This window comes from Dendropsophus ebraccatus, chromosome 4, assembly GCF_027789765.1.
Source record: "Dendropsophus ebraccatus isolate aDenEbr1 chromosome 4, aDenEbr1.pat, whole genome shotgun sequence".
NCBI classification, from domain to species: Eukaryota; Metazoa; Chordata; class Amphibia; order Anura; family Hylidae; genus Dendropsophus; species Dendropsophus ebraccatus.
This window is the reverse complement of record NC_091457.1, coordinates 55,700,752-55,727,075: the sequence shown is the minus strand read 5'-3', so window position 1 is coordinate 55,727,075 and position 26,324 is coordinate 55,700,752. Positions and strand designations below refer to the sequence as shown.

At 42.5% G+C, this 26,324-nt stretch overlaps 1 protein-coding gene across 9 annotated transcripts in view; it reads left to right on the top strand.

The window, feature by feature from the left end:
- The window catches only part of MADD (MAP kinase activating death domain), a 95,072-nt gene that overhangs the window by 22,873 nt on the left and 45,875 nt on the right, over positions 1-26,324 (top strand). For 6 of the 9 annotated variants that reach the window (XM_069965843.1, XM_069965844.1, XM_069965849.1 and 3 more), the window contains exons 4-14: positions 12,282-12,585; positions 13,269-13,400; positions 14,081-14,194; positions 14,280-14,360; positions 17,427-17,483; positions 18,301-18,473; positions 21,502-21,737; positions 21,823-21,979; positions 22,176-22,279; positions 22,357-22,550; positions 24,762-25,021. In XM_069965843.1, coding sequence (XP_069821944.1) covers positions 12,282-12,585; positions 13,269-13,400; positions 14,081-14,194; positions 14,280-14,360; positions 17,427-17,483; positions 18,301-18,473; positions 21,502-21,737; positions 21,823-21,979; positions 22,176-22,279; positions 22,357-22,550; positions 24,762-25,021 — 1,812 coding nt within the window. The remainder of the gene's footprint in view (positions 1-12,281; positions 12,586-13,268; positions 13,401-14,080; positions 14,195-14,279; positions 14,361-17,426; positions 17,484-18,300; positions 18,474-21,501; positions 21,738-21,822; positions 21,980-22,175; positions 22,280-22,356; positions 22,551-24,761; positions 25,022-26,324) is intronic. The other 3 variants (XM_069965851.1, XM_069965845.1, XM_069965852.1) reach the window with 1 other exon arrangement.

The following is a 26,324-nucleotide window of genomic DNA, read 5'->3' as shown; positions in this document are numbered from 1 at the left end:
CAAGATAAAATAACCAACCCAGAACAAACAGGTTTAGGATTCATGTGATAAGTATGTTCTATATACAGTGCTTGTGCTATGTAAATAAAAGAGAGCACACATTATTATTGTATTATACTACTACAGTATGTGGTATAGCAATAGTGTTTGTCAGTGTTGTATTATTCTGTATTGTTCAATGTTGTAAAAAGTCTTCTTCCTCTTTCTGCCCTTTTAAAGTGTCACTATCGTTATAACTTTCAAACTCTAAATGAACAGTAGATTTGATTTAAAGCAAGTTTGCCATAAACACTCATTATTTTTTTTGTTATCATGCTGTAAAACAAAGCTGAACTTACCAGAAATCCAGGTCCAGTCTCCTGAAGGCAGATTTTCTGATTTGTGCTGGTTTGAAAAAAAAACAGACTAAACTCAGGAATTCCAGCCAGTAGAGAGAGTCACAGCTTAATGTGTCCATCAATCACATGACTGCCTTCTCTCTGTGAGCGCTCAGATGGCCTGGGAAACACAGGACTCCCTGTTTTCTGACACTTCCCTGGTTTTTGAGAAAAAAAAAGTCAGAAAAGAGGAAGTGCTGTGTTTTCCATGATAAAAAAAAAAGTTATGAATGTAAACTGCAAACTTGCTTTGTCACATATACAGTGGATTAGATTTTGAAAGTTATTATGACAGGTACAATTTAAAGGAGTTTTTTTTATACATGGCTTTTTATTTTTGTCTGCTCTTTGTACTTGTATACAAGTATTTGGATTTGCTTAGTAGCGTCACATAGGTCTAGTGTTATGTTGTGGTTGATAATATGGTGACAGGAAGCTGTTATATGAGACTTATCACAGCTAATGCATGACTTCAGAAACTACTGTACAGTTCTCTCCAATGATGTGCAATGGATCATTGTTGCCATGGTGTAGAAACCTTGGGGGACAGATTGATGATATGCAGGACCTGACATAGCTTTTCAATCAATAAAGAAAAAAGGTAATCTGAGAGGTTCCCACCAAAGTATAACCTACATTTACTTCATGGCCATGTGACGTATTACAGTGAAAATGAGCCTTCCAACACCCCCACCAGTATTACTGACTTAGCTCCCATGGGTCTTAAGGCCCTATTCCACCAACAGATCTGACGACAGATTATCTGCCAAAGATTTGAAGCCAAACCCAGGAGTGGATTTGAAAAGAGGAGAAATCCAGTCTTTCCTTTATGACCTGTTCTCTGTTTATAGTCTGTTCTTGGCTTTGGCTTAAAATCTAGATAATCGTCGTCAGATCTGTTGGTGGAATAGGGCCTTTAGTTCTAGCAGTCTGTAATGCAGAGGTAATGCTCCTGCTCATGTATTTAGTGGGCTGTGTATTACAAAGTACTTAAAGCAGGAGAATGTTTCACAGCTGGTGCGTTCTTTGTAGTTTTCTATGCTAGTGCTATAATTAATTTATTCAGAAACAACCGCATGGGCACATATTTCTACATAAGTTACCCTTTTTTTAAATTCACAATAAAAAGGTAATAAAGGGATGTAAATTTGCTCAATGACAACCCAATACAAAAATAGCACCACCACAACCAGATGCATGGCATAAATAGATATATAGGGGGAGATTTATTACACTGGTGTAAATTAGAATTGGCTCAGTTGCAACTAGATTCTACCAAATCAGATTACACATTTTATTCCACACAGATTCTTTGGAAAATAAAAGTTGGAATCTAATTGGTTGCCAGGGGGAACTAAGCCAGTTCTACTTTAGGCTAGATTCACACGTAACGTAGCTGCAGCGGATTTCACGCTGTGGATACCTCTCCTGTCAGTGTCAATGTGATTACATACTCGCAGCGGGGTTATCATCCAGCTGCGAGTATGTAAGTGCTGGCCCCCCCGCCGCCGGGAAGATACTTTACCTGCTTCACGCTCCATCCACATCTGAGGCTCCTGAAGGTCGCGTGCAGCTAATCAATGCATTGCCCTGCCGCAGTCACTGATTGGCTGCGCGGGACCTATGGGAGCTACAGATCCAGCTGGAGCGTGGAGCAGGTAAAGTATCTTCCTGGTGTCAGGGGGTTAAGGTGGCCGGCACTTACATACTCGCAGCGGGATGACAATCCCACTGCGAGTATGAAATCACATGACAGGAGAGGTATCTGCAGGAAAGGAGCTCGCATTGTGAAATCCGCTGCGAAAACGTTTCGTGTGAATCTAGCCTTACCCCATGTTTAATAAATCTCACCCATAATCTTTGCGCTATGCCCTCTCTATATGTAAACTTCAAAAGTAACCACTCTGACCCACAGGGATAGCAGTAATAAGTCCCTCAATATCCGGCCCCTCACAACCACATGGTCTGCTTAAGTGCAGTAGTATGTCAATATGAAGTCTTACCCATTGGTCTTACCCTAAGCTGGTAGGATGGCATCTACCCCCTAATGCTAAAATGAAGACCAGAAAGTGACGGCAAGACAGCCATGTACTGACGTCCTCAGTACATGTTCTTCTCATAAAGCGTTCTTCTCATAAAGCATCCTCTTATTATAAGACCAGGGATTTGTTACATCCTTCTAATATGAGGCATTGTGCCGCTATGAATAAACTGTCTCATTCTGAGTGTGCTGCAAGGCCACACGGAGGAGAGAGATGAATCCCCAGACGTAGGCAATTATCATGGCCAAGATTCAATGCGTAATTCAGACAAAGCTCGGATACAGGATGTGCAAGAGAAGCTTTTAGTGTTGAGTATCCCTTGTATATTTCTAAGGCTTCATGCACGCAGCAAAGACTATACAGCTGTGCCGCAGTCCCTATGGCTTTGGAGGCACTCTATTCACTTTACAGGCAGTCCGCTAGGGAAACATGCCATATATATATATATATATATATATATATATATATATATATATATATATATATATATATATACACACAGTACCGTTCAAAAGTTTGGGGTCATATTGAAATGTCCTTATTTTTGAAGGAAAAGCACTGTACTTTTCAATGAAGATAACTTTAAACTAGTCCTAACTTTAAAGAAATACACTCTATACATTGCTAATGTGGTAAATGACTATTCTAGCTGCAAATGTCTGGTTTTTGGTGCAATATCTACATAGGTGTATAGAGGCCCATTTCCAGCAACTATCACTCCAGTGTTCTAATGGTACAATGTGTTTGCTCATTGGCTCGGAAGGCTTTGAGCAGATTGTGTTTCTGGAGCATCACATTTGTGGGGTCAATTAAACGCTCAAAAAGGCCAGAAAAAGAGAACTTTAATCTGAAACTCGACAGTCTACTTCTTGTTCTTAGAAATGAAGGCTATTTCATGCGAGAAATTGCTAGGAAATTTAAGATTTCCTACAACGGTGTGTACTACTCCATTCAGAGGACAGCACAAACAGGCTCTAACCAGAGTAGAAAAAGAAGTGGGAGGCCGCGTTGCACAACTAAGCAAGAAGATAAGCACATTAGAGTCTCTAGTTTGAGAAACAGACGCCTCACAGGTCCCCAACTGGCATCTTCATTAAATAGTACCCGCAAAACACCAGTGTCAACATCTACAGTGAAGAGCCGGCTGAGGGATTTTGGGCTTCAGGGCAGAGTGGCAAAGAAAAAGCCATATCTTAGACTGGCCAATAAAAGAAAAAGATTAAGATGGGCAAAAGAACACAGACATTGGACAGAGGAAGACTGGAAAAAAGTGTTGTGGACGGATGAATCCAAGTTTGAAGTGTTTGGATCACAAAGAAGAGCGTTTGTGAGACGCAGAACAAACGAAAAGATGCTGGAAGAATGCCTGACGCCATCTGCTAAGCATGGTGGAGGTAATGTGATGGTCTGGGGTTGCTTTGGTGCTGGTAAGGTGGGAGATTTGTACATGGTAAAAGGGATTCTGAATAAGGAAGGCTATCACTCAATTTTGCAACGCCATGCCATACCCAGTGGACAGCGCTTGATTGGAGCCAATTTCATCCTACAACAGGACAATGACCCTAAACACACCTCCAAATTGTGCAAGAACTATTTACAGCAGAAGCAGGCAGCTGGTATTCTATCGGTATTGGAGTGGCCAGTGCAGTCACCAGATCTGAACCCCATTGAGCTGTTGTGGGAGCAGCTTGACCGTATGGTACGCCAGAAGTGCCCATCCAACCAATCCAACTTGTGGGAGCTGCTTCTAGAAGCGTGGGGTGCAATTTCTCCAGCTTACCTCAACAGATTAATAGCTAGAATGCCAAAGGTGTGCAATGCTGGAATTGCTGCAAAAGGTGGATTCTTTGACGAAAGCAAAGTTTGATGTAAAAACAATGTTATTTCAAATACAAATCATTATTTCTAACCTTGTCAATGTCTTGACTCTATTTTCTATTCATTTCACAACGTATGGTGGTGAAGAAGTGTGACTTTTCATGGAAAACACAATTTTTGGGTGACCCCAAACTTTTTGGTTGTGTGTGTGTGTATATATATAATTATATATATATATTCAGGATGCCAGTTACCAGTTCTATAGATCTTACTTGTAGAAGTCGCTGAGTATACCTCTGGGTAAAATTTTACTTTATTCTATTTGTTACAATATTTGGTTGCACAAAATAAAACCCACATTTTAAGAACTAAAGGGGTGGTCCACTTTGTAGTAAAATTTTTCAGTGTACAGTATTAGTAAGTGTACTGACAGCAGCTCCTCTGCTCTGCTTGCTGCTCTGTGGTTAATCTGTCCCTAAGATGGCTGACATGGAGGAGCATGTGACCATGCCACGCCCCCAGTGTCCACCCTAGGATTATACAGGCTCAGTGGTGGACACTAGGGGTGGGACAGACTCACCACAGAGCAGGGTAGCCCAGCCTGGGGGAGGTGAGTCTGACTTTAAGCACACAGGGAGGTGCTGTCAGTATATACAGTGAGTACAGTTACTAATACTGTATACTGTACAATTTTACTATAAAGTGGCCAACCCCTTTAGGTTGCTGTTTCAATAAAGAGTAATGTGGTCTGGTCTCTTGACTCAATATTCCTGGACTAATAATGCTTATTACGTGCATGAAGCATTTTATTGTTCGTAGATATAAAGAACTTGCATCCAGAGAACCTTTCTTTGTGACACATTGTACATTTATTTTACATGTACATGAGTCTATTTTGCCAGCATTTGATACAATACAGTATAATGCCATTGTGCCCCACTCCCAGTCTGATTGTATCTTGGGAGGCTTCTTTGTGGGTTGACACAAGATTTTATCTTGGGTGTCTTTGTGTTTTTATGTCAAGTTTATATCTGTTTCCATTGTTTGTGTGTAGCATATTACTTTTTTCTTCTCTGATTTGGTATCCGTATTGGTTTATCTGTGATATTAGCCAGATTTATGGAAATATGTCCACTAACGTGCCTCTACATATCGTGAGGGGCTCTTCTCATTCTTAGGTCTTTTGATAGAGCAAACCAATAAAAACAAAACAGAACAAGGGTATAGTCACACGGGCGGGCTCGCAGCGAGATTCTGCAGGTCCTGGCAGTTCCCATACACCGCCCATAATTATACCGCCCTTAACCCCTTCTGCTCCCCCGCTGTGTATATACTTTACCTGTCCTCGCTGCACGGGTCCGACGTCCTGCTCTCCCGCCCGGCCAATCAGTGGCTGCGGCTGGGCAACACACTGATTGGCCGGACAGGAGAGCAGGACGCCGGACCCGTGCAGCGAGGACAGGTAAAGTATATACACAGCGGGGGAGCAGAAGGGGTTAAGGGCGGTATAATTACATACTCGCTGCGGTCGTTTAGACCGCAGCAAGTATGTAGTGTATGGGAACTGCCAGGACCTGCCGGGCTAGCAGCGAGAATCTCGCTGCGAGCCCGTCCGTGTGAATATACCCTAAAATGAGGGAAAGAAGTGTTATATGGAGGAAGAGAAAACCATACTCTGTACCTAGTAGTAAATGGCAGCTTAACCCCTTAAGGACCGGGCCTGAAATGGCCTTAAGGACCGGAGCAAATTTTATGAATTTGACCAGTGTCACTTTATTCATTAATAACTTCGGGATGCTTTTACCTATCCGGCTAATTCTGAGATTGTTTTCTCGTGACATATTGTACTTCACATTTCTGGTAAATTGGAGTCGATACTTATAACGAATCTTTATGAAAAAACCCAAAATAGCGTGAAAAATTGTGAAAAAATGCATTTTTCCAACTTTAAAACTTTTCTGCTTATACAGAAAATGGTTATACCACATAAATTATATATTAAATAGCATAAGCAACATGTCTACTTTATGTTGGCGGCATTTATTAAACTATCTTTCATTTTTTTTAGACAATAGGAAGCTTAAAACATTAGCAGCAAATTTCCAAATTTTCTGTAAAATTTCAAAATCAGATATTTTTAGGGAACTGTTCAGGTTTAAAGTGTATTTGAGGGGACTGTGTGTTAGAAAGCCTCACGAAGCACCCCATTTCAGAAACTGCACCCCCTAAACTTTGCAAAAGCACATCCAGAAAGTTTTTTAACCCTTTAGGGGAGTCACAGAAATAAAAGCTAAGTGTGTAAGAAATTTGAAAATTTTAATTTTCTGTGCAGAGATTTTATTGTAATCCAATATTTTTCATAATTATAAACCTATTACCAGAGAAATGCACCCCAATATTGATTGCCCCGTTTCTGCAGTTTATAGAAATACCCCATATGTGGCCCTATTGCGCTATTTGACGCAACCACAAGCCTCAGATATAAGGGAGCGCCTAGTGAATTTCAATGGCTCCGTTATTTTTGGTCATTTTTGACTGTACCACTTCAGGTTGGCAGAGGCTCTGGGGTGCCAAAACCTAAAAAACACCCCTAAAGGGACACCATTTAGAAAACTACACCCCTCAAGGAATGTAACAAGGGGTGCGGTGAGCATCTGGACCCCACAGGTGCTTCACAGATTTTCCAAACAATATGGCTTGAAAAAAGACTAAAGTATTTTTTACACTAAAATGTTGTTCTAGCCTTCAATTTTTCATTTTCACAAAGGGATAAAAGGAAAAAAAAAAACACAAAACATGTAGCGCAGTTTCTCCCGAGTACGGAAATACCCCACATGTGGACATAAAGTGCCAAGCGGGCGCAGGACGAGCCTCCAAAGGGAAGGAGCGCCAATTGGCTTTTGGAAGCTGGATTTCACTGGAATGGATTTCAAGGGCCATGTCGCATTTACAGAGCTCTCGTGCTGCCAAGACACTGGAAACCCCCCACAAGTGACCCCATTCTGGAAACTATACCCCTCAAGGAATCTAACAAGGGGTGCAGTGAGCATATGGACCCCACTGGTGACGGGCACAAATGTGGAAAAATGTGACGTGAAAGTGAAAATTTTCATTTTTTCACTTTCATGGCACAAATGTGCCCGTCATCCAGGGGTCCATATCCTCACTGCACCCCTTGTTAGATTCCTTGAGGGGTGTAGTTTCCAGAATGGGGTCACTTGTGGGGGGTTTACAGTGTTTTGGCAGCACAAGGGCTCTGTAAATGCGACATGGCGTTCATCATCCATTCTAGCCAAATCCAACCTCTAAAATCCAAATGGCGCTCCTTCCCTTCAGAGGCTTGCCCTGCGCCCACATGGCGCTTTATGTCCAGATGTGGGGTATTTACGGACTCGGGGGAAATTGCTCTACACATTTTGTGTTTTTTTTTCTCTTTTAACCCCTTGTGAAAATGATAAATTCAAGGCTAGAGCAACATTATAGTGTAAAAAATTGAATATTTCATTTTCACGCCACATTGTTCCACATTTGTGCCCGTCACCAGTGGGGTCCATATGCTGACTACACCCCTTGTTACATTCCTTGAGGGGTGTAGTTTCCATAATAGGGTCACTTGTGGGGGGTTTAACTGTCTTGGCAACACAGGGGCCTTTTGAATGCAACATGGCCCCTCGAAATCCATTCCATCCAAATCCAGCCTTCAAAAACCAAATGGCGCACCTTCCCTTTGGAGGCTTACCCTGCACCCGCATGGCGCTTTATGTCCACATGTGGGGTATTTCCGTACTCAGGGGAAATTGCTCCACACATTGTGTTTTTTTTAATCTTTTAACCCCTTGTGAAAATGAAAAAATCAAGACAAGATCAATGATTTAGAGTAAAAATTTAAAAAAAATTACACTAAATGTTGGTCTAGCCTTGATTTTTTTCCATTTCCACAAGGGGTTAAAAAAGAAAATGAACACAAAACGTGTAGGGTAGTTTCCCCTGAGTACGAAAATACCCCACATGTGGACATAATTTGCCATATGGGCACAGGGCAAGTCACCAAAAGGACAGAGCGCCATTTAGAGGCTGGAATGGGGGATGGAGGCCATGTCGCAATTACAAAGCTCCTGTGCTGCCAGAACAGTAGAAACCCCCGACAAGTGACCCAATTCTGGAAACTACACCCCATAATGAATCTAACAAGGGGTGCAGTGAGCATATGGACCCCACTAGTGATGGGCACATGTGTAGAACATGTGCCGTGAAAATAAAAAATACCATTTTTTTCATTTTCACGTCCCAAATGTGGCCGTCACCAGGGGGCCATATACCCGCTGCCCCACTTGTTAGATTCCTTATGGGGTGTAGTTTCCAGAATGGGGTCACTTGTGGGGGGTTTCTACTGTCCTGGCCGCACAGAGGCTTTGTAATTGCATCATGGCATCCTCTAATGGGAATGGCGGCCATACCTACTTAGCTGGGGAAAAGGGACAATTCTAATTTATTTGGGGGTATTAGGCCAATTATTAGTTTATAAGGTTGGAAATGACAGGTGTCCATCAAATTCAACCTGTGTTGATCCAGAGGAAGGCAAAAACCCCTCGTGAGGCAGACGACAGTAGCCTCATCACAGGGGAAAAATTCCTTCCCGACTCCATATTGGCGATCAGAATAATCCCTGGATCAACGTGACCCCTGAAATAGGAATAAGGGACAGAATTTAGATAATGTAGAACCCCAATGACGTGTAGTACGCCTTGGAGCGATCCAGTATACAGAGGCCGGGGTGATCAGGACAGGTGTCACACTGGTAAATGGTGTCCTTCCTGATCCCCCTGTTACACCACACTCTGCACTTCTTCTGGGGTCTTCTGTTCTCCAGTGTGGGGGACGTCACCTGGTAAATGTTGTCCTGGTGCGATACGGGGTCCTTCATATCCAGAAGCGCTGGGTCCGCTCCATGGCTGCTAAATATTAGGGCTCTATTACTACTTCTGATATGTTCGGATCGTGCCGCAAGCTACAGTAGCTCGGGCAGCGAGGGACCGGAAGAGGGGATGCTGGTATAAAAGTTATCCCCGTACAGGTTGTGACCTTTATCCAGCAGTGGGAAGATCAGTTCCCCAACGATCTCCCCACTAACTCCGAGGATGGGGGGGGAGGGGGCATCTGGGGGCTGGATTCGAGTGTCCCTTCCTTCATACACTCTAAGGGTACGTGCACACTGCGGAATCGCGACAGATAACCCTTTGTGCATTCCGCAGCTGGCACCCGCCGGCGGACTGATGCAGGTGCACGTCTCCGTCCGTGTCGTAGACTCCATTCTATGCACGGGCGGATTCCGCTCTGCGTCCAACATGTTGATGGAATGACGGATGATGGAATCCGCCCATGCATAGGATAGAGTCTATGACACGGGCGGAGACGCGCCCCTGCATCAGTCCGCCGGCGGGTGCCAGCTGCGGAATGCACGAAGGGTTATCCTTCGCCATTCCGCAGTTTGCACGTACCCTAAATCTGTAAGTGTACCCTGAGGTACTCTCACAGAGTTTGTAGAATTTCACGCCATACCGTCATCTCTTATTGGGACGGTACTGGCAGAAAAGACGTGTCTGGGGGGCAGCGTACGCTACGCTACCCCCAGACATGTCACTGGATGATGAGGAGGATGAGGATGAATGGAGGAACAAATGACCCCCCATTCATCCTCACTGTCTGTTTCGGTGTCGGAGGCAATAATAATGTATGCGTCCGATACCGAAAACACCCTGGGGGCCATCTTTATATGGGGACTAGTATATGGGGTATGTAGTGGTGTAGTGTAAAACTTTATTCAATGTAGTGTGGTGTAATGTAGTGTTTTTTACGTGTTTTTTACAGTAAGTATACAAAAAAAACCTACGCCAAAAATGGTGTTGCCGATAAATGCCGCACTTATGTTCGGCACTTATCAGCAGACCGTGGCAGTAGGATATAAAAAAAACACCCTACGCCAAAAAGGAGGAGTTGCTGATTAGCAGCGCACTTTTGTGCGATGCTGATCAACACTCAGCGGCGATAGGGTGCGGAAAATAGAAAAAAAAAAAATTGGGAAAAAATATTTTTTTTTTACTACATTCTGAACATCCCTGTAGTGGCTGATACGTGTATTACACTTATCAGCCGCTAGGGGGCAGCAGAGCGCAAGATCCGAAAATAGACGACGCTGGAGCCGGAAAAATACGAAAAAAGACGACGCTGGAGCCGGAAAGAGACGATCGGGACTCACGGAAGAAGCCGAAGATGAAGAGGACGCCGGGAACCCGGAAGACGCCGATCAGGACCCCGGGACAGGTGAGTAATGTACAAATACCTGCTCCGGACCCCTCAGCTACCTAGCTGAGGGGTCCGGAGCAGGTATTTATTACTTGTGGGGACTTTGATCGCCGTGAACGGCCGGCCGGCTGGCCGGCCGTTCACGGCGATCGGGACGGTGGTACCGTGACCACCATTACTTTTTACAGTAATGGCGGTCGGTGCCGTCCTCGGACAGCACCGACCGCCATTTTTTTCCGGGTCATCGGGCCACCGATGGCCCGGAAAGGTTCCGATCGCCGCTATGGGCTTATCAGCCAATAGCGGCGATCGTCGGCATGGGGGGGGGTTAACAACCCTCCATGCCGACAGGGAGAGATGGCCTGCTATGTATTATAGCAGGCTATCTCCCCCGATCGGGACCCGGCCGGCCGCGGCGCCCGTTTAAAGGGATGACGTACCGGTACGTCATGGGTCCTTAAGTGACAGTGATCCATGACGTGCCGGTACGTCATGGGTCCTTAAGAGGTTAAAGTGTACCTGTTGTTATAACTTTCAAAATATAAATCTACAGTAGATGTGAAATAAAGCAAGTTTGCAATATAGATTTGTTATTTATTTGTTGTTATCTTGCTGTAAAACAAAGCTGAACTTACCAGAAATCCAGGTCCAGTCTCTTAAAGGCAGATTTTTAGTCTTGTGCTGGTTGAAAAAACAGACTAAACACAGGAATTCCAGCCAGTACAGAGTCATGGCTCAATGTGTCTGTCAGTCACATGACTGCCTTCTCTCTGTGAGCGCTCAGACCTGGGATACACAGGACTTCCTGTTTTCTGACAGTTTCCTGTTTTGTTTTTGTTTTTTGTTTTTTTTGAGAAAAAAAAGAGTCAGAAAACGGGAAGTGCCGTGTTTGCCATGATAACTAAAAAATAAATAATGTAAATTGCAAACTTGCTTTATATCACATCTACTGTTGATTTTAGATTCTGAAAGTTATAACGACAGTGACACTTTAAATGTCATGTCCCAGGGGCAGGGGGAGTCCCAAAAGCGAAGCCAACAGACACAGGTGGTATAGAAGGCTTCTGACCTTATCTGCCACTGACACCTCTTTGCGGCACAGGTTGTGGAGTTCTGCTACCCAGTTTGCGGTTGATGGGGGGACATTTTTTGTGTACATGTATCCTTGAAACGGTCAGAAGGGGGTGCAGAATTTCTTTTTTTCTTAATTGAGAAAGTGATCTTGGGATAGTGGAGAGAGGGACTCGGCCATAGATTGCAGAGACATTGTCCACAAATGTCTTTATTACAGGGCAGTCTGACCATGTAGCATCAATCTTCTGGCAGAACCACAATGGCAGCAGTTCTCAGGAACAGTGGGGACATTCCCCACTTCTGCTATGGTGCTCCAGGTGAACGCAGCCAGCATGTTGCATCTGGTGTCCCCATCCAGGATAGCTCTGGTTGACTGGCCACATGTAAGTTTTTAGGTTGAAAGATGCTATTCAGTGATGGCAAACAGACATCTTGAAAATGAGTTAAAACAAAAATTTTATATTAGAAAGTTGCAGAACATTTTATGATAGCAGAAAAGTGTTATCTCCAGTGTGGAGGTAGCTGATATCGTATTAAGGTACTGCAACCTCCACTACTCCCCGCTGTACCACTCAGCTAGATATTGGCCTCCCTAGTAATAAGGCATAGCGTTCTGATCACCGTCTCAGTGGCAAGTAAATGTATTGGTTTCACATTTGTGTTTCAGAGACACCATGTGGAGGATCTTCACTGGCTCTTTGCAGTTAGAAGAAAAGTCTAATGTTCTCCTACATGACTTACGGGAAATAGAAGCTTGGATTTATCGCTTGCTGCGTTCTCCCACTCCAATCCCCGGCCAGAAGAGAGTTGATGTGGAAGTCTTACCTTTAGAACTGCAACCACCCTTGACCTTTGCCCTTCCCGACCCTTCCAGATTCTCCCTGGTGGATTTTCCTCTACATTTACCCCTAGAGCTTCTTGGAGTGGAAGCCTGTTTGCAAGTCCTGACCTGTATTTTGCTGGAACATAAGGTATTAAAAAGATTTGTTTGTACAAATTACCTACATATATATATTTTACCTGAGGACTAGATGAGTTTCAGAAGCCAGAAAGTCACAGTGTCAATCTAATGTTACACTGGCCATGCACGTTAGATATGTGTCTGCTGAATCCACAGATTTGCAGTGTTTGTCAATTCCGGTCCTCAAGTACCCCCAGGGGTTTGTATGGGATATCCTCAAATTATGACCTGTTCTTTGACTGACTGCAGTGGCAAACACGACACGTGAACAGGAGTTCCACATATTCTGCAACATTCTTCAATCTCATACAGTTTCTTGGAGATGTTTCTCGTAAATATTTGGTGGAAAGAGCTAGTAGATAGCACTAAGCACTGACTTTATAGCACCATGATCATGGAGGTTACAGCCTTTGGGTCCATACTGACAACCCACGGGGGGTTATAGTACCATGACTATAGAACCATGGCCATTCTAGGGGTTAGCAACAGTCTGCTACTTAGTAACTATACCATATTGTTCCCCTTTATTTGAGTCCATGCTTTCATTCAGCAGAGCCAGAAGAGTTGACATGACACCAACATCCCTGTAGAGGCAGGGATCCAACATGTATATTATTGCCCCTCTCTATAGGCACATTTATAGGGCATCCAATGGACAAGTAGCTTTTAATTCTAATGTCTTCCACATTTCAGGTGGTGCTTCAATCCCGCGACTATAATGCCTTGTCTATGTCTGTCATGGCGTTCGTATCAATGATCTATCCACTTGAATATATGTTTCCTGTGATTCCTCTACTGCCTACGTGTATGGCCTCTGCAGAACAGGTAAGGCTTGGTCTTCTCTAGTTAAAGGGGAAGTCCAGTGAAAATTTTTATTGAAGTATTGTATTGCCCCCCAAAAGTTATAAAAATCCCCAATATACACGTATCGCAGGAAATGCTTATAAAGGGCTTTTTTCCCTGCACTTAGCCACAGCCCGCACAGCTCTGGGAATCGGGTCGTGACATCACCATTTTATCCAGAAAGTGAAGCCTTGAGGCAGTAGTAACTGCAGGGAAAAAAGCACTTTACACTTATTACAGGAAATGCACATAAAGTGCTTTTTTCCCTGCAATTACTATTGCTTCATTGCTTCACTTCCTGGATAAAATGGTGATGTCACGACCCGACTCTGAGAGCTGTGCTGGCTGTAGCTAAGTGCAGGGAAAAAAGCACTTTATAAGCATTTCCTGTAATAAGTGTGTATTGGGAAGTTGTATAACTTTTGGGGGGCAATACAATACTTTAATAAAAATTTTCACTGGACATCTCCTTTAACTGTGCATATGCCTATGTGATCTTTACATATTCTCCTTTCAGCATTACTGTCTGAACCACTGTACCTTTATCTTGGCATTGTGCAGCAGAAAGGTTCCTAATCTAAGACTCCTGTTCCTTTTTCATGTTTACTGCTTGTATTTGTTCTTGTCGAATTGGAAAATATTACAATATATTTATTGTTTAGCTGCTGTTGGCACCTACCCCATACATCATAGGAGTTCCTGCCAGCTTCTTTCTGTACAAGTCTGACTTTAGGATGCCAGACGACGTATGGTTGGTAGACCTAGATACCAACAGGGTAAGTCTACCTCCTCTTCCCATCCTCTTAAGTACTAGTGCATTTATACTCAGCTTTATTCAGCAGTTATTTATTTTCTGAACAGGTTGTGGCCCCAAGCAATGCAGAACTGCTGCCCGTTCTCCCTGAACCAGAAGCCTCAGAGCTCAAGAAGCACCTGAAACAGGTGACAGATGAAGCACCCATGCTGTGGCCTACAGTTTACATTGGGATGGGAGGCATTTTATATTGCATTCATCTCTACTAGTTGCCAAGCGTTTGCCCATTTATATTGGTCTTTTCTTCACTTTTAGCTTTATAAATGGTTTCTACCCACTTGCTCTACCACATGTAGTTTGTGTGCCTGCTTCTTTTCTTTCACATTCTTTCTTGCTTCTGTGTGTTTTCTTCCCTTTACTTCTTCTCTATCTAATTTTTTTTCCCACTTTATATAATGTATACTCAAAGCTGAAACAATCACGCGTGACTACACTTACCTAAAGCTGGCCATACGCCTAAAATAGCTGTTGGCTGAATACACATTGTCTAAGAAAAAAAAAAGTTGTGTTACATTTTTTTAACGCTTCATAGATATTATTTCAAGAAGCAATCTGTATTTTGACTACACAATGCATTTAGAAAAGTCTTCAGACTCTTTCACTTTTTCACCTTTTATATTGCAACTTTGTGGTGAAATAAAAAAAAAAAAGTTTTCTCCCGGAAATACCCCGTACTCCCTAATGAGAATGAAAAAACTGAATTTTACAACATTTTGCAAATGTATTAAAAAGGAAAAACTAAAATTTTTGGCAAGCCTGCTGAACACTAGTTAGGATTCTCTTGCACCAGGAAACCCTTTATGTGCCTTTACACAGAGAGATTTATCTGACAGATTTTTTGAGCCAAAGCCAGGAACAGACTATAAACAGGGAACAGGTTATAAAGGAAAGACTGAAATCTCTCCTCTCTCAAATCCACTCCTGGCTTTGACTTAGATAAATCTCTGTGTAAAGACACCCTAAGACTCTCCCTGCCATTGATTGTAATTGAAAAAACCATGATGATGTTATGTTGGACGTGTAATTTTCTGTTATACTTAACACCTGTCTGGTTATTTTTCATTTTCTGTTACCTCTCACTCCTTCCCTTCTTTTGTTTCTTTGTTTTCCGTTTTTGATGTATGTGTTGTCTTTTCCTTCTTTCTCTCGTCATCTTTTTTTTTTTTTTTTTTTTTTTTTTTTTTTTCATTTGGGGTCCTCTTCTTAATGTTGGTGCATTTACTATGGATTATAGATGACTCTAAGTACCAAGTTGCTGCTTTACACACATTAAGCTGGTCTCTTTCTTTCCCCCTCATCTTATAGCTTACAGTTAAAAGAGAAGTCCTGGGTCGGATATTTTTTTCAAAAGTGCTGGGGAAGAGGTGGCTGAACACAACATGCACCTATCTCCCTGGCTCCAGCACAGGGGTATGCTGTCTCCCACTTTGGTTCCCAGTCCCCTGTCTGCTTTCTGGTCTGAGTCAGAACCCGGGTTGTTATGTGTCAGCCCCGCTCAGCTAGTCAGCGGCCAGGGGACTGGGAACCGGAGCGTGGCACAGTGGACCCCTGCGCTGGAGACGGGGAGGTAGGTGCATGTTATGTTCAGCCACCTCCTCCCTAGCTCTTTTGAAAAAAAATGTCCGACCCCGGACTTCTTCTTTTTTCAAAGTGTATCTATCTCTTTTGTTTCTTTTTTATCTATATAGGCCCAAAATGTGCTCAAGACCATTTCAGAATATATCTTATTGTGTAACTTAATTTTAGTGTCATTTAAATTTTTGGCAGAAATTAATAAATAGTACAAGCGATTTTTAAGAAACTCTGTCATAGGTTTTATTAAGCAAAAAAGCCTCTTTCTGGACTCGAAACTATTTCGCAGCCTCCCCCCCCCCCTCTCTTCTTATCTGCTCAATATCAGGCAAAGGCGTCTTCATCACAGAGGAGCAAAGTGAAGACTGGTTTTCTGAGTCCATTATAACCTATGGAGGGGGAGGGGCCGAGGGGATGAGTGAGCAGGAAGAGGTGACAAGCAGCTGTACAGTTTGCAGACTGTCTGGGCAAATAAAACACTGGATTCATGGGTCAGAAAGGTCTGGAAACTTGATAAGTTTGTAGGAAGATGAGTTTTGCAGGGCTGCTTTTTTTCCTGTCCATGCTCACTCATCCCCCTCGACCCGTCCCCCCTCCATGGACCATAATGAACTCCTGCTTTTTCTGTAGTGGGGAAGTGGCTGCAAAACAGCTTTTTGACTACAGAAGGAAACTTTTTTGTTAAATAAAACCTATTACAGTTTCTTAAAATTGCTTGTACCATTGATATTCATTGATTTCTGAAAAGTGACATTTAAATGACAGTTACACTTTAATTAGGGTTGGCCATGATTTTATTACAGAGCTCTAAATCCCCTACTGTACTTCATATAGCCATAACATTTAAGGGGCATTAAAAGGGTGATTCATATTCAAAGGATTTGTCCTTTTATGATCAGTGGGGTCTGACCTCTGGGACTGCGATGCTGAATTTACTTCTGCACCTACCCCATTGTGCAAGGGATTACTACCAATCTCTTCCCTTGAGTGGAGCAGAGCTGCAGTTCTGGTGCCCAGCGAGTGGCCAGGACAACACTATGTAGAGGATGCAGTACTATATTGTTCATGATCAGGATCTGTTGGGGATTGCTGGGGGTCCCAAAGGTCAGCCCCCCACCAATTTTAACAAAATGACAGCCTGAATGTTTGACTGCCACTTCATATAAATAGGAAACACAGGACCCTTGTTCTCAGGATTGATGGTAAGTCTCAGGGTAAGACACTTATTACTTATCATGTGGTTAGTGGGACAACTCCTTCCATTATTCGGCTGTGTGAAGGGAATTAGAGATTTGGAGCTGTGTACAAAATAAAACTGAGCTCTGACCCCTATAAGGATTATTGTGAAATGATTTTGGATCTGTTTAGAAAAAGAAAATGAAAGGATAGGTACAGATTAAGCTCTCTTTATATGGTGATTCTTTTTCCTCCCATTTTATTGTTGCTAAACTTTATTTTTTCCTCCCTTTGAAAAAATAAAAATGAAAACTTCTGTTCTCTGTTTTGCCGTCATTTTCTCATCTGTGCTCAGATTCTTAATTTTCTTCCCTCCATCTGTCTCTTTGTGCTCATGTGTCCGTCTTGTCTCTGGCCGCTGATATTGTCATGTGACGTCCTCTCAGTGTCTGCACAGCATGTCCGTGATCACGCAGCAGCGTCTTCTCGCCTCAGATAACAAGGTTCTTGCAGTTCTTTCTATTTTCAGACCTTCCTTTATAGTCAAATAAATGTGTGATATCGACTCCAGTGATGCTTCTTCCTTGGAACTTGTTGCTTAAGTCGCCAAAAATGGCCTAAACAGGGTGCAAATAGCCTTATGCTTAACATGGTGGTAAAGGAGTAGAAAGACATGGACGCTTTTTTTCCCCCAGAAACAGTGTCACACCTTTCCACAGGTTTGGCAGCTCAGTCCCATTCACTTTATTGTATATGAGCTGCAGTACTGGACATGGACAGGTGTGGTGCTGTTTATAAGAGAAAGCACATGCTTTCCAGTCCTGGAGAAACCCTTTAAAACAAGTATCACCTACATTTCTGATAGTCTATTTGCTTTGAATTCTTTTCATTGTGATTGGCACCAGCATGTCCCTAGGAACCTGTCCCAGCTTATATAGGTCTTAAACATTGTCAGTGAACTAAAAAGGGCTTGGAGGATTCACAGCACTCGGCCTATGCCATTCTCTATTTTTATGTCTTTCCCTCTTTTATGACTGTGCTGACCATATATTAGAGACCTTCATAGTGCCTGATTGATCTGTAGGGATTGATCACATTGCATGTACCCTCTAAATAATAATAGTCGATTAAATATGACCATCTTGGTTGAAAATTCTGTCTCTGCCTTGTTGCTGGAGAGAACATTTTGGCCTGTGTACATGGGATCTGTGGGTTTTCTCATATTACATTCATATTGAAGGGCAAGAAGTGAGCATGCTTGTCTCATGTGTACCTGAGGTTGTAATGGATAAAATGACTAACTATGTTTCCTTGATGCAGGCTTTGGCCAGTATGAGTCTCAATACGCAGCCAATCCTAAACTTGGACAGATTCCATGAGGGTTCAGAAGCTGCCATGCTCCGACCGCACAATGATGCCCAGGGTACACCCTCCACGGAGTTCAACCCTCTTATTTATGGAAATGATGTGGATTCTGTGGATGTAGCAACACGGTAAGACCCTCTTTGCTCCTTGTAAAACATTGTTTTTTCAGAAGCAAGGCATCTTCATTGGATGGAATTAAAACCTGATTAGTTCTTCACATTCTATTTTATAATGTACACAGTGAGTGGACAATAGTCCTCTTATCTGTGTAATCTGGTTTAGCAGCCCTGACACAAGGCCACAGTCTATTGTCCCTAAAAAAGTAATCATTTATGCCCAATGTTTAAATGGTCACTGTTCCAAATAACTTCCCTCCATTTCCTAACCTATGTAGTTGTTAACATATTTAAAAATCACTTCAATTACTAAACATTACTCCTTATGCCAGAAAAAAAAATCCTAAAGTCTTCACAGCCAGGGGTTTCCCTTTCTTGTAAACTGCTGCCCTCTCGCTGTTAGGAGAATTTCATCTGTAGCAGCAGGGACAAAGATGTAACATGGGAAGTGCAGGTGCAGCTTAAATAGCGCTATACAAAGTGCAGTGCCATCTTGTCCTAAAGGGGAATCTCTGGCCTAATTTAAAAATCCAGTTTACTGTCAGATACAAAAATGGTGTTTCTACTCTTTAGCCCCTCTACAAGGTCATCAATAAATAAAATAAAAAGTGGACCCAACATTGAGCCCTGTGGTACCCCAATAATAACTGTGACCCAATCTGAGTATTTTCCATTAATAACCACCCTCTGTTTTCTATCACTCAGACAGTTACTTACCCATTTACATATATTTTTCCCTAGTCCAAGCATCCTCATTTCATACACCAACCTTTCATGCGGCACTGTATCAAATGTCTTTAAGAAGTCCAGATACACAATGTCCACAGCCTCCCCCAGGTCCAGTATATAACTGACCTCATAGAAGCTGATCAGTCTGACAGGTGACAGGATGCGGGTGCTGTGTCATTAGGTTATTTTCATTTACAGACTCCAGTATAGCTTTCCTCAAATACTTTACCCACAATAGATGTTAGACTATAGTATGCTACTATGTTACTAAATCACGGGAGGATCCAAATATCTTTAATTTCATCATGGCAGTTCTTAAAGCGGCACAGAGAACCTGCTGATATGCCACAGGAGCTCTTTACCGTATGAGTAGATTGCTGTTATTAACGTTTTTCTTCTTCCCCGCATTCTTGATTAATTTCCTAATTTGTCCCTATGCAAATATGTGGCCTAAAAGCATTTGCAAGTCTTCCCGCCCAGCCCGCCCCTTCCCGCCCAGCCCACTATGCATATTTATAGATGCATAGTGGACTTTTTACCACGCAGTGCCTGAAAGATGTCCCGTCGGAGACTAGCTGCTCTTCCGCGCAATTCGGCCGGCCGTTCTGACATAGTAAGAAGAATCCTGCTTCAGCCAAGTGGTCATCATCTCTGAGGTCACTGACAGTGTGATGAAACCTTGGCTACAGCAGGATTCTTCTTACTGCATCAGGACGCCCAGCCAAATCGCGCATGTGCAGTGAAGAGGCCACTATGCTGGGCGGGAGGGGGCAGGCCCGGCGGGACTTGGTGTTGCTCGGAGCCAGCGAGCAAAGCCCCAAATGCTCTTAAGCCACATATTTGCGTAGGGGCAATTAGGAAATTAATCAAGAATGCGGGGGAGAAGGAAATTGTTAATAACAGCAATCTATTCATACGGTAAAGAGCTCGTGGAGCATATCAGCAGGTTCTCTGCCGCTTTTAAGCTAGGTTCACTCACAGTAAAATAAAAGCAAAATACGACTGTAAAATAAGTAAAAAACAAAATATATTTATATAGTTTTCCTTATTTTCTTTTTTTTCTCTGAGTATTAAACTGACTTGGGTGGGCTGCATTTACACATGTTGATCAATGCAAGCTGCTAAAACCATGCCCCTGTCTGATCACCAATGGGCGTGTTATGTTGCCGCGATTATTGGTATTATCTTGCAACCATTGGTGAATGCATACTAGGATGACTTTCACTGCATGTGTCTATTAGCATATCGTAACACGACCTTGGTACATTATACTGTGATGCTTACATATTCCCTTAAAGTGACACTGTCATCCCCTTTTTGCATTCTGACTTCTCTATACAGGTGTAAAGGGTAAGTTTTGCAGTTTTTATACCTTATTTTATATCATACGTCATGGTGTTAGTTCAAGTCAAAAGTGGTCTTTTATCATCTGCAGATTGTGCTAAGTGGGTGGGGCTTCAACAGCACCACTTAGCCCCATCCATAGCACCACCGTTGGCCCCACCCCTCCATGACGTCATCGACACTTAGGCCATCCTGTTCCAATGGCCAGCGAGGGGCGGGGCCTATGTGCCTATGACGTCATGGAGGGGGCGGACCAACTGTGACGCTATGGGCGGGGCTAATTAGCGCTGTTGTCGTGAAGCCCCGCCCACTTAGCACAATCTGCAGATGATAAAAGATCACTTTTTACTGGAATAAGCACCATGACGTATAAAATAAAATAACATATGAAGACTGCTAATTTTACCCTTTACACCTGTTTAGAGAAGTCAGAATGCAAAAAGGGGGTGTCACTTTAAGTGTTCTGGGCAGTGTGCCATTTTTTGACCAGGTTGCAGTAAGGCAGAAGTAGTAGTATCTCCTGGCTTAACTGAGTCTGCTAGAATAGATTCCATGGCTCTTTTCTGTGGTTATTAGAATAGGGGGGGATCTTGTACGACTTATATTTCATAATGCAATATTAACACGTGACACATAAGATTTAGAAATCTATGAGGAATGCCTTTGGAGCACATTAATAGTTGTGTTTTTTTTTTGTTTTTTTTTATCAAAATTTTATTCTTTTTTCAAAATGTAAAACCGACATTATAACAAGCGCCCAAAAGGCGTGAAACACAGATCAGATAATGAACACAGAAAAATGACAAATCTTTAAATATTCCATGGCTCCCCTGAGCCGTAAAAGTGAAACGCCAACTAAAGTAGGAAGTGAGCTAACGCTCAAACACACAATCAAATAACTAGGTGTTTGGCATTGGGACACATCTAATATTGTTCCTGATCTCTTGTCTGCATCTTCTGGTTACAGGGTTGCTATGGTCCGTTTCTTCAACTCTCCCAATATGTTGCAAGGTTTCCAGTATCATACACGTACTCTTCGCCTATTCCCTCGCCCAGTGGTGGCTTTCCAGTCTTCTTCCTTTCTGGCTTCACGTCCCAAGGCTTCTCACTTCTCCGAGAAGCTTTCCAAAACACAAGCAGTGGAGTACTTTGGAGAATGGTCTCTAAACCCCACTAATTTTGCCTTTCAGAGGATCCACAACAGTAAGTCTCTTTCTTTCTCTTTTTTTTCTGACTGCCTCCAGCTTTTTTTTTTTTTTAACCCTTTTGCTTTTTTCCTTCTATTCAGATATGTTTGACCCAGCATCTATCGGGGATAAACCTAAGTGGTATGCTCACCAGCTGCAGCCCATCCATTATCGTGTTTATGATGCAAATTCACAGCTTGCTGAGGCACTTAGTGTCCCAATGGAGCGCGATAGTGATTCAGATCCTACTGATGACAGGTGCGTTTTTTTTTAAGAAAATGGATCCACAACATGCCTCCTTAGTTGTCTTGTTGTCTCAACTTTCCCTATTAACCTAAATGCGGATTTTCATTAACAAAGCCAAGACAATGTGTTTGGAAGTGTAATTCCAGCCATATCATTACAAGTTATAATGTATTATTTTTGTGAATGTTGACTTATGTTGTTCTTACAGTGGCAGCGACAGTGTAGAATATGATGACTCCAGCTCTTCATACTCCTCCCTTGGAGACTTTGTCAGTGAAATGATAAAATGTGACATAAATGGTGACACACCAAGTGAGTATATCAGACTAAGTCAGACTGATGACTTTACTGTAGATTTAGTTCATCACCACTATGTATTTTGCCTTCAGATGTAGACCCTCTAACACATGCAGCACTTGGAGACGCCAGTGAAGTGGAGTTTGATGATTTCCATGAGTACTCTGGTGAGGTGGAAGAAGCTGCAGCGGACAGTGAGAACTCTCCTGATAACAACCAGCCACGATCAGGTTCCAGCACCACAGCTAGCAGCAGCCCCAGCACTGTCATCCATGGAGCTAATACAGTAAGTGGATTATTGTTTGATTTAAAGAGAAGACATTGACTTATGACAGCTCTCTGTCTTGGGTTTCCCATGAAATAACAATGTCACATGTTTTGTGAGAAATTTGCTTTGTGCTGCCTCTCTATTAGCCCTCCTAAAAATGTATAAATAAATTGACAACTGAACAATTACTATTTACCTTGAGACTATCAGTGTTGATGGGCATTGATGGTCAGTGTGTAAGAAGATGCCCCATTGACATGTGGGGTATTCCAGGCAGGAAAAAGTTAATCTTATCATATGCACTTTCCTAATTTCTCCTTGTTTGCTATATACATCAATTTTCTGTGTTGCTCTATTTTCTTTTTATTGCCGCAGACTCTTCCCCCCCACTAGACAGGTGAAATCTTTAGAACACGGTCCTCTCCATACACATCCCCCTCCCTGCTCCCTTCCGAGATGAAGGACAGGGGACCGCCATCTCTTTGGGCAGGGTTAGCTATACAAAGAGATCATTAACCCCGCCCATAGATGTGTCCTACCTCTCTGTGGGCCGGGTTAGCTATACAAAGAGATCATTAACCTGGCCCATGGATGACTAGTAGACAGAGTCGGGTAGACGTTAGAATAAACGAGGTACACAGCGTACTAGGAGATGTAGTTATCCTCTTACAAATAGCCCCACAAAATTTTGAGATGTCATAAAAGTTTTGATTTGTTGAAGTCATTGTTTATTCTAGTGATCACTCCTGGTGATCACTAGAATGAATAGTAAAAATATATATTTTATCTTCTGCAACAAGGAGACAGCGAGGAGAAAAAGCGCTCAGCTGAGCTCTTCTCTCTGTTTGTTCTGGTGGTTAGTATAGGTCTTAGCACCCGGACCGATCAGAACTTTTAAAATGTCTCTGACATGTCAAATTATAGCACAGTAATACCGTAAAAGGTTGCCATGGAAGCAGGGCTGTGGAGTCTGTAAGCCGCAACTCCGACTCCTGAATTTTATCAGGACCGACTCCTGCTCCTTCATAAATGGCCAGTCATATACCAGGGAAGTTATTTATCACACTGGTTCAGCAGCTTCTCCTTAATGTCCTACATGATCCTGGTGCAACCTCTGAGTGAATAAAGGAATACTGTATATAAAGCAGCTTCTCCTGTGTGTGCAGAGGATTCAGCCAGTCTCCAGCCTCCATGTCCTGAATAACTCAGAACTAGACTAGATGGAGCAGGTGGTTTTTCCTGCTGACAATCTTCGATGTTTCTAACTAATATTCACCATACACACAGAAACACTGCTAACAATGCCAGATACCTGTGATACAGAGGGGTCAGCCATACTGATAGAATCACACATAGTGATGTTGAGGGTCACTGTGGGGGCAAGCAATAGCACACACACACAGCACTAGAGCCATAGTGCGCACAAACACACAGCCTGCTGCAGCCATAGCATACACACACATAGCATGCTGCAGCCATAGCACACATATATACATACACACACACACACACATACAGCCTGCTGCAGCTATAGCATACACACAGCCTGCTGCAGCCATAGCACACATACATACATACATACATACATACATACATACATATATACATACACACACACACACAGCCTGCTGCAGCCATAGCGCGCACACACAGCTGCTGCCATAGAACACTGAAGAAAAACACACAATCTTCTCCCAGCGAGAAAACACCACACTTAAGACAGAGGTTACAGCTACACTACTTATGGCTCCTCCTCCACTATATTACACAGGATATCTTCATATTACACTACTGCTCATATACAGTCACCCAGCATCCAGGAAGAGAACAGCACAGATCTCCCCCCACACAATGGACTCTTCCAGCTCAGAAACAAACTGCCAAATAGTGATCGGCAACTTTTCCCTGACCACCCTTATGTAATAGGGCCAGTTTTCTATTAGAATGTTATATTGATGAGCAAAACTTATAAAATTCATATCAAAACTCAATTCTAAATTGTTTAAAGATTTTTTTAAAGCTGGAGTCGATACATTTTTTTCCCAACTCGGACTCCGACTCCAGCCAAAACTAGCTCCGTCTCCGACTCCAGCCAAAACTAGCTCCGACTCAGACTCCACGACTCCGACTCCACAGCCCTGCACGGAAGGTTCTGGAAGCTAACAAAAGAGTGTAAATAACAATATGTTAACACAGACCTTTAAACTCTTATTTTCACTATAATTTCAGCAAGAATCTGCCGATTCCACTGAGCCTGATGAGAAGGTTTTGGGGGTCCTGCAGAATCACTTGCCTGCTTTGGCACCCACATTCAACCGTCTGGTTATGGAACGTCGTGAGAGCGAGGCATCTATTGGTGGGGAAATAAGAAGACGCGAGTATGACAATCCATACTTTGAGCCACAGTATGGCTTCCCACCAGAGGAGGAGAATGAAGATCGGGAGGAAAGTTACACCCCGATGTTTAATCAGACTGTCAATGGTACACGGTAAGATCCTTACTGATATTCAAGGAGTGCATTTGTAATTACTTACTTCAGGGCAGTTTCAGACAAGTTTTGTGTCCATTTTAGAACCACTGTCTATAAGGCTTGTCTAAAACTGGTTGCATGTGTTATTGACAGTAATTATTTACAGAGGAGTTTGTAGGATTTAGTTTTTGATTCACATTTTTTGACAAAAAATAATTCAACTAAAAGGTGATGCAAATTTAGACTAGACAGTCTGAGGATTTGTATATCTCCTACACAGACCAAAATATATAAAGGGCTACCAGCAAATCATTAAATTCCTACAACGAATGATGGCTCACAAAGAAATAATAATAGTCTGAGGATTTGCCAGATTATCAAACAGTCTGCATAGCTGTTAGAAAATCTAAGAATTGGACCGCATGTAGCTTGCGCTGTTTTCTTGGAGGCATAACCAGAGCTCCTTTTTACGGCCAGAAGACTTTTTTTTTAAGTAAGAATTGTTTATTAAAGAGTGATCTCTGTGCATGATGGTCATTTTTCTAATGTAAATGTATTTTAAATTAGGTATTGTAATATGCCTTCAAGCACTTGTTCTCCTTGCCACATACAGTGGTACCTTATGAGATCGAGTGAAAAGCATAGCATATGTCTTCGATAAGAGACCCGGCACCAAAGACTTACGCATAATTTCAGGAAAAAAACACTTTAAGAAACACGGCAATCATATTAATAAAAAAATACATAAATAAAGTGAGTGATCTCTGTACAGTGCTGTGGAATATGTTGGCATCATGACTGGGATCATTCACAAGGCATGTTCTATAACCAAGCTGCTATAACCTACTTATATGGATAGGTATTATTAGATTTTTCCTTTATTTTATTTGGTGAACACCTTAAGGGGAACTGGTGATGTTTCTAATGCAGTCCAGTCAGCAGGTTGTAGAGCTGGGAGGAGTTGAGCAGATTCATTTTACATATTTATGGGAAAAGATTCAATAGTAATATATACGTTTTGTTTTGTGCCCAGTCTAGAATAAGGAGTCCAGTGGGTGGTCCTACATAAGCATGCATAAAGCTAGCTGATACAGTAAAAATGCCTACTGGACTCCTAAGCCCAGAATGAGTATTCTCACAAATTTATATATTGCTCTTCTCCGCTTATCCTGCTCTATTACTTGCTGACTGCAGATTGAAGTGCATTTTCTGTTGACTGGTCCCCTTTAACCTTTTGCAAACTAGGATATATGTGATATATCCTGACTTTAAAAGTGTGCTGCAGCTTTCATACTGGTTATAAATATACTGCTGTAGGACA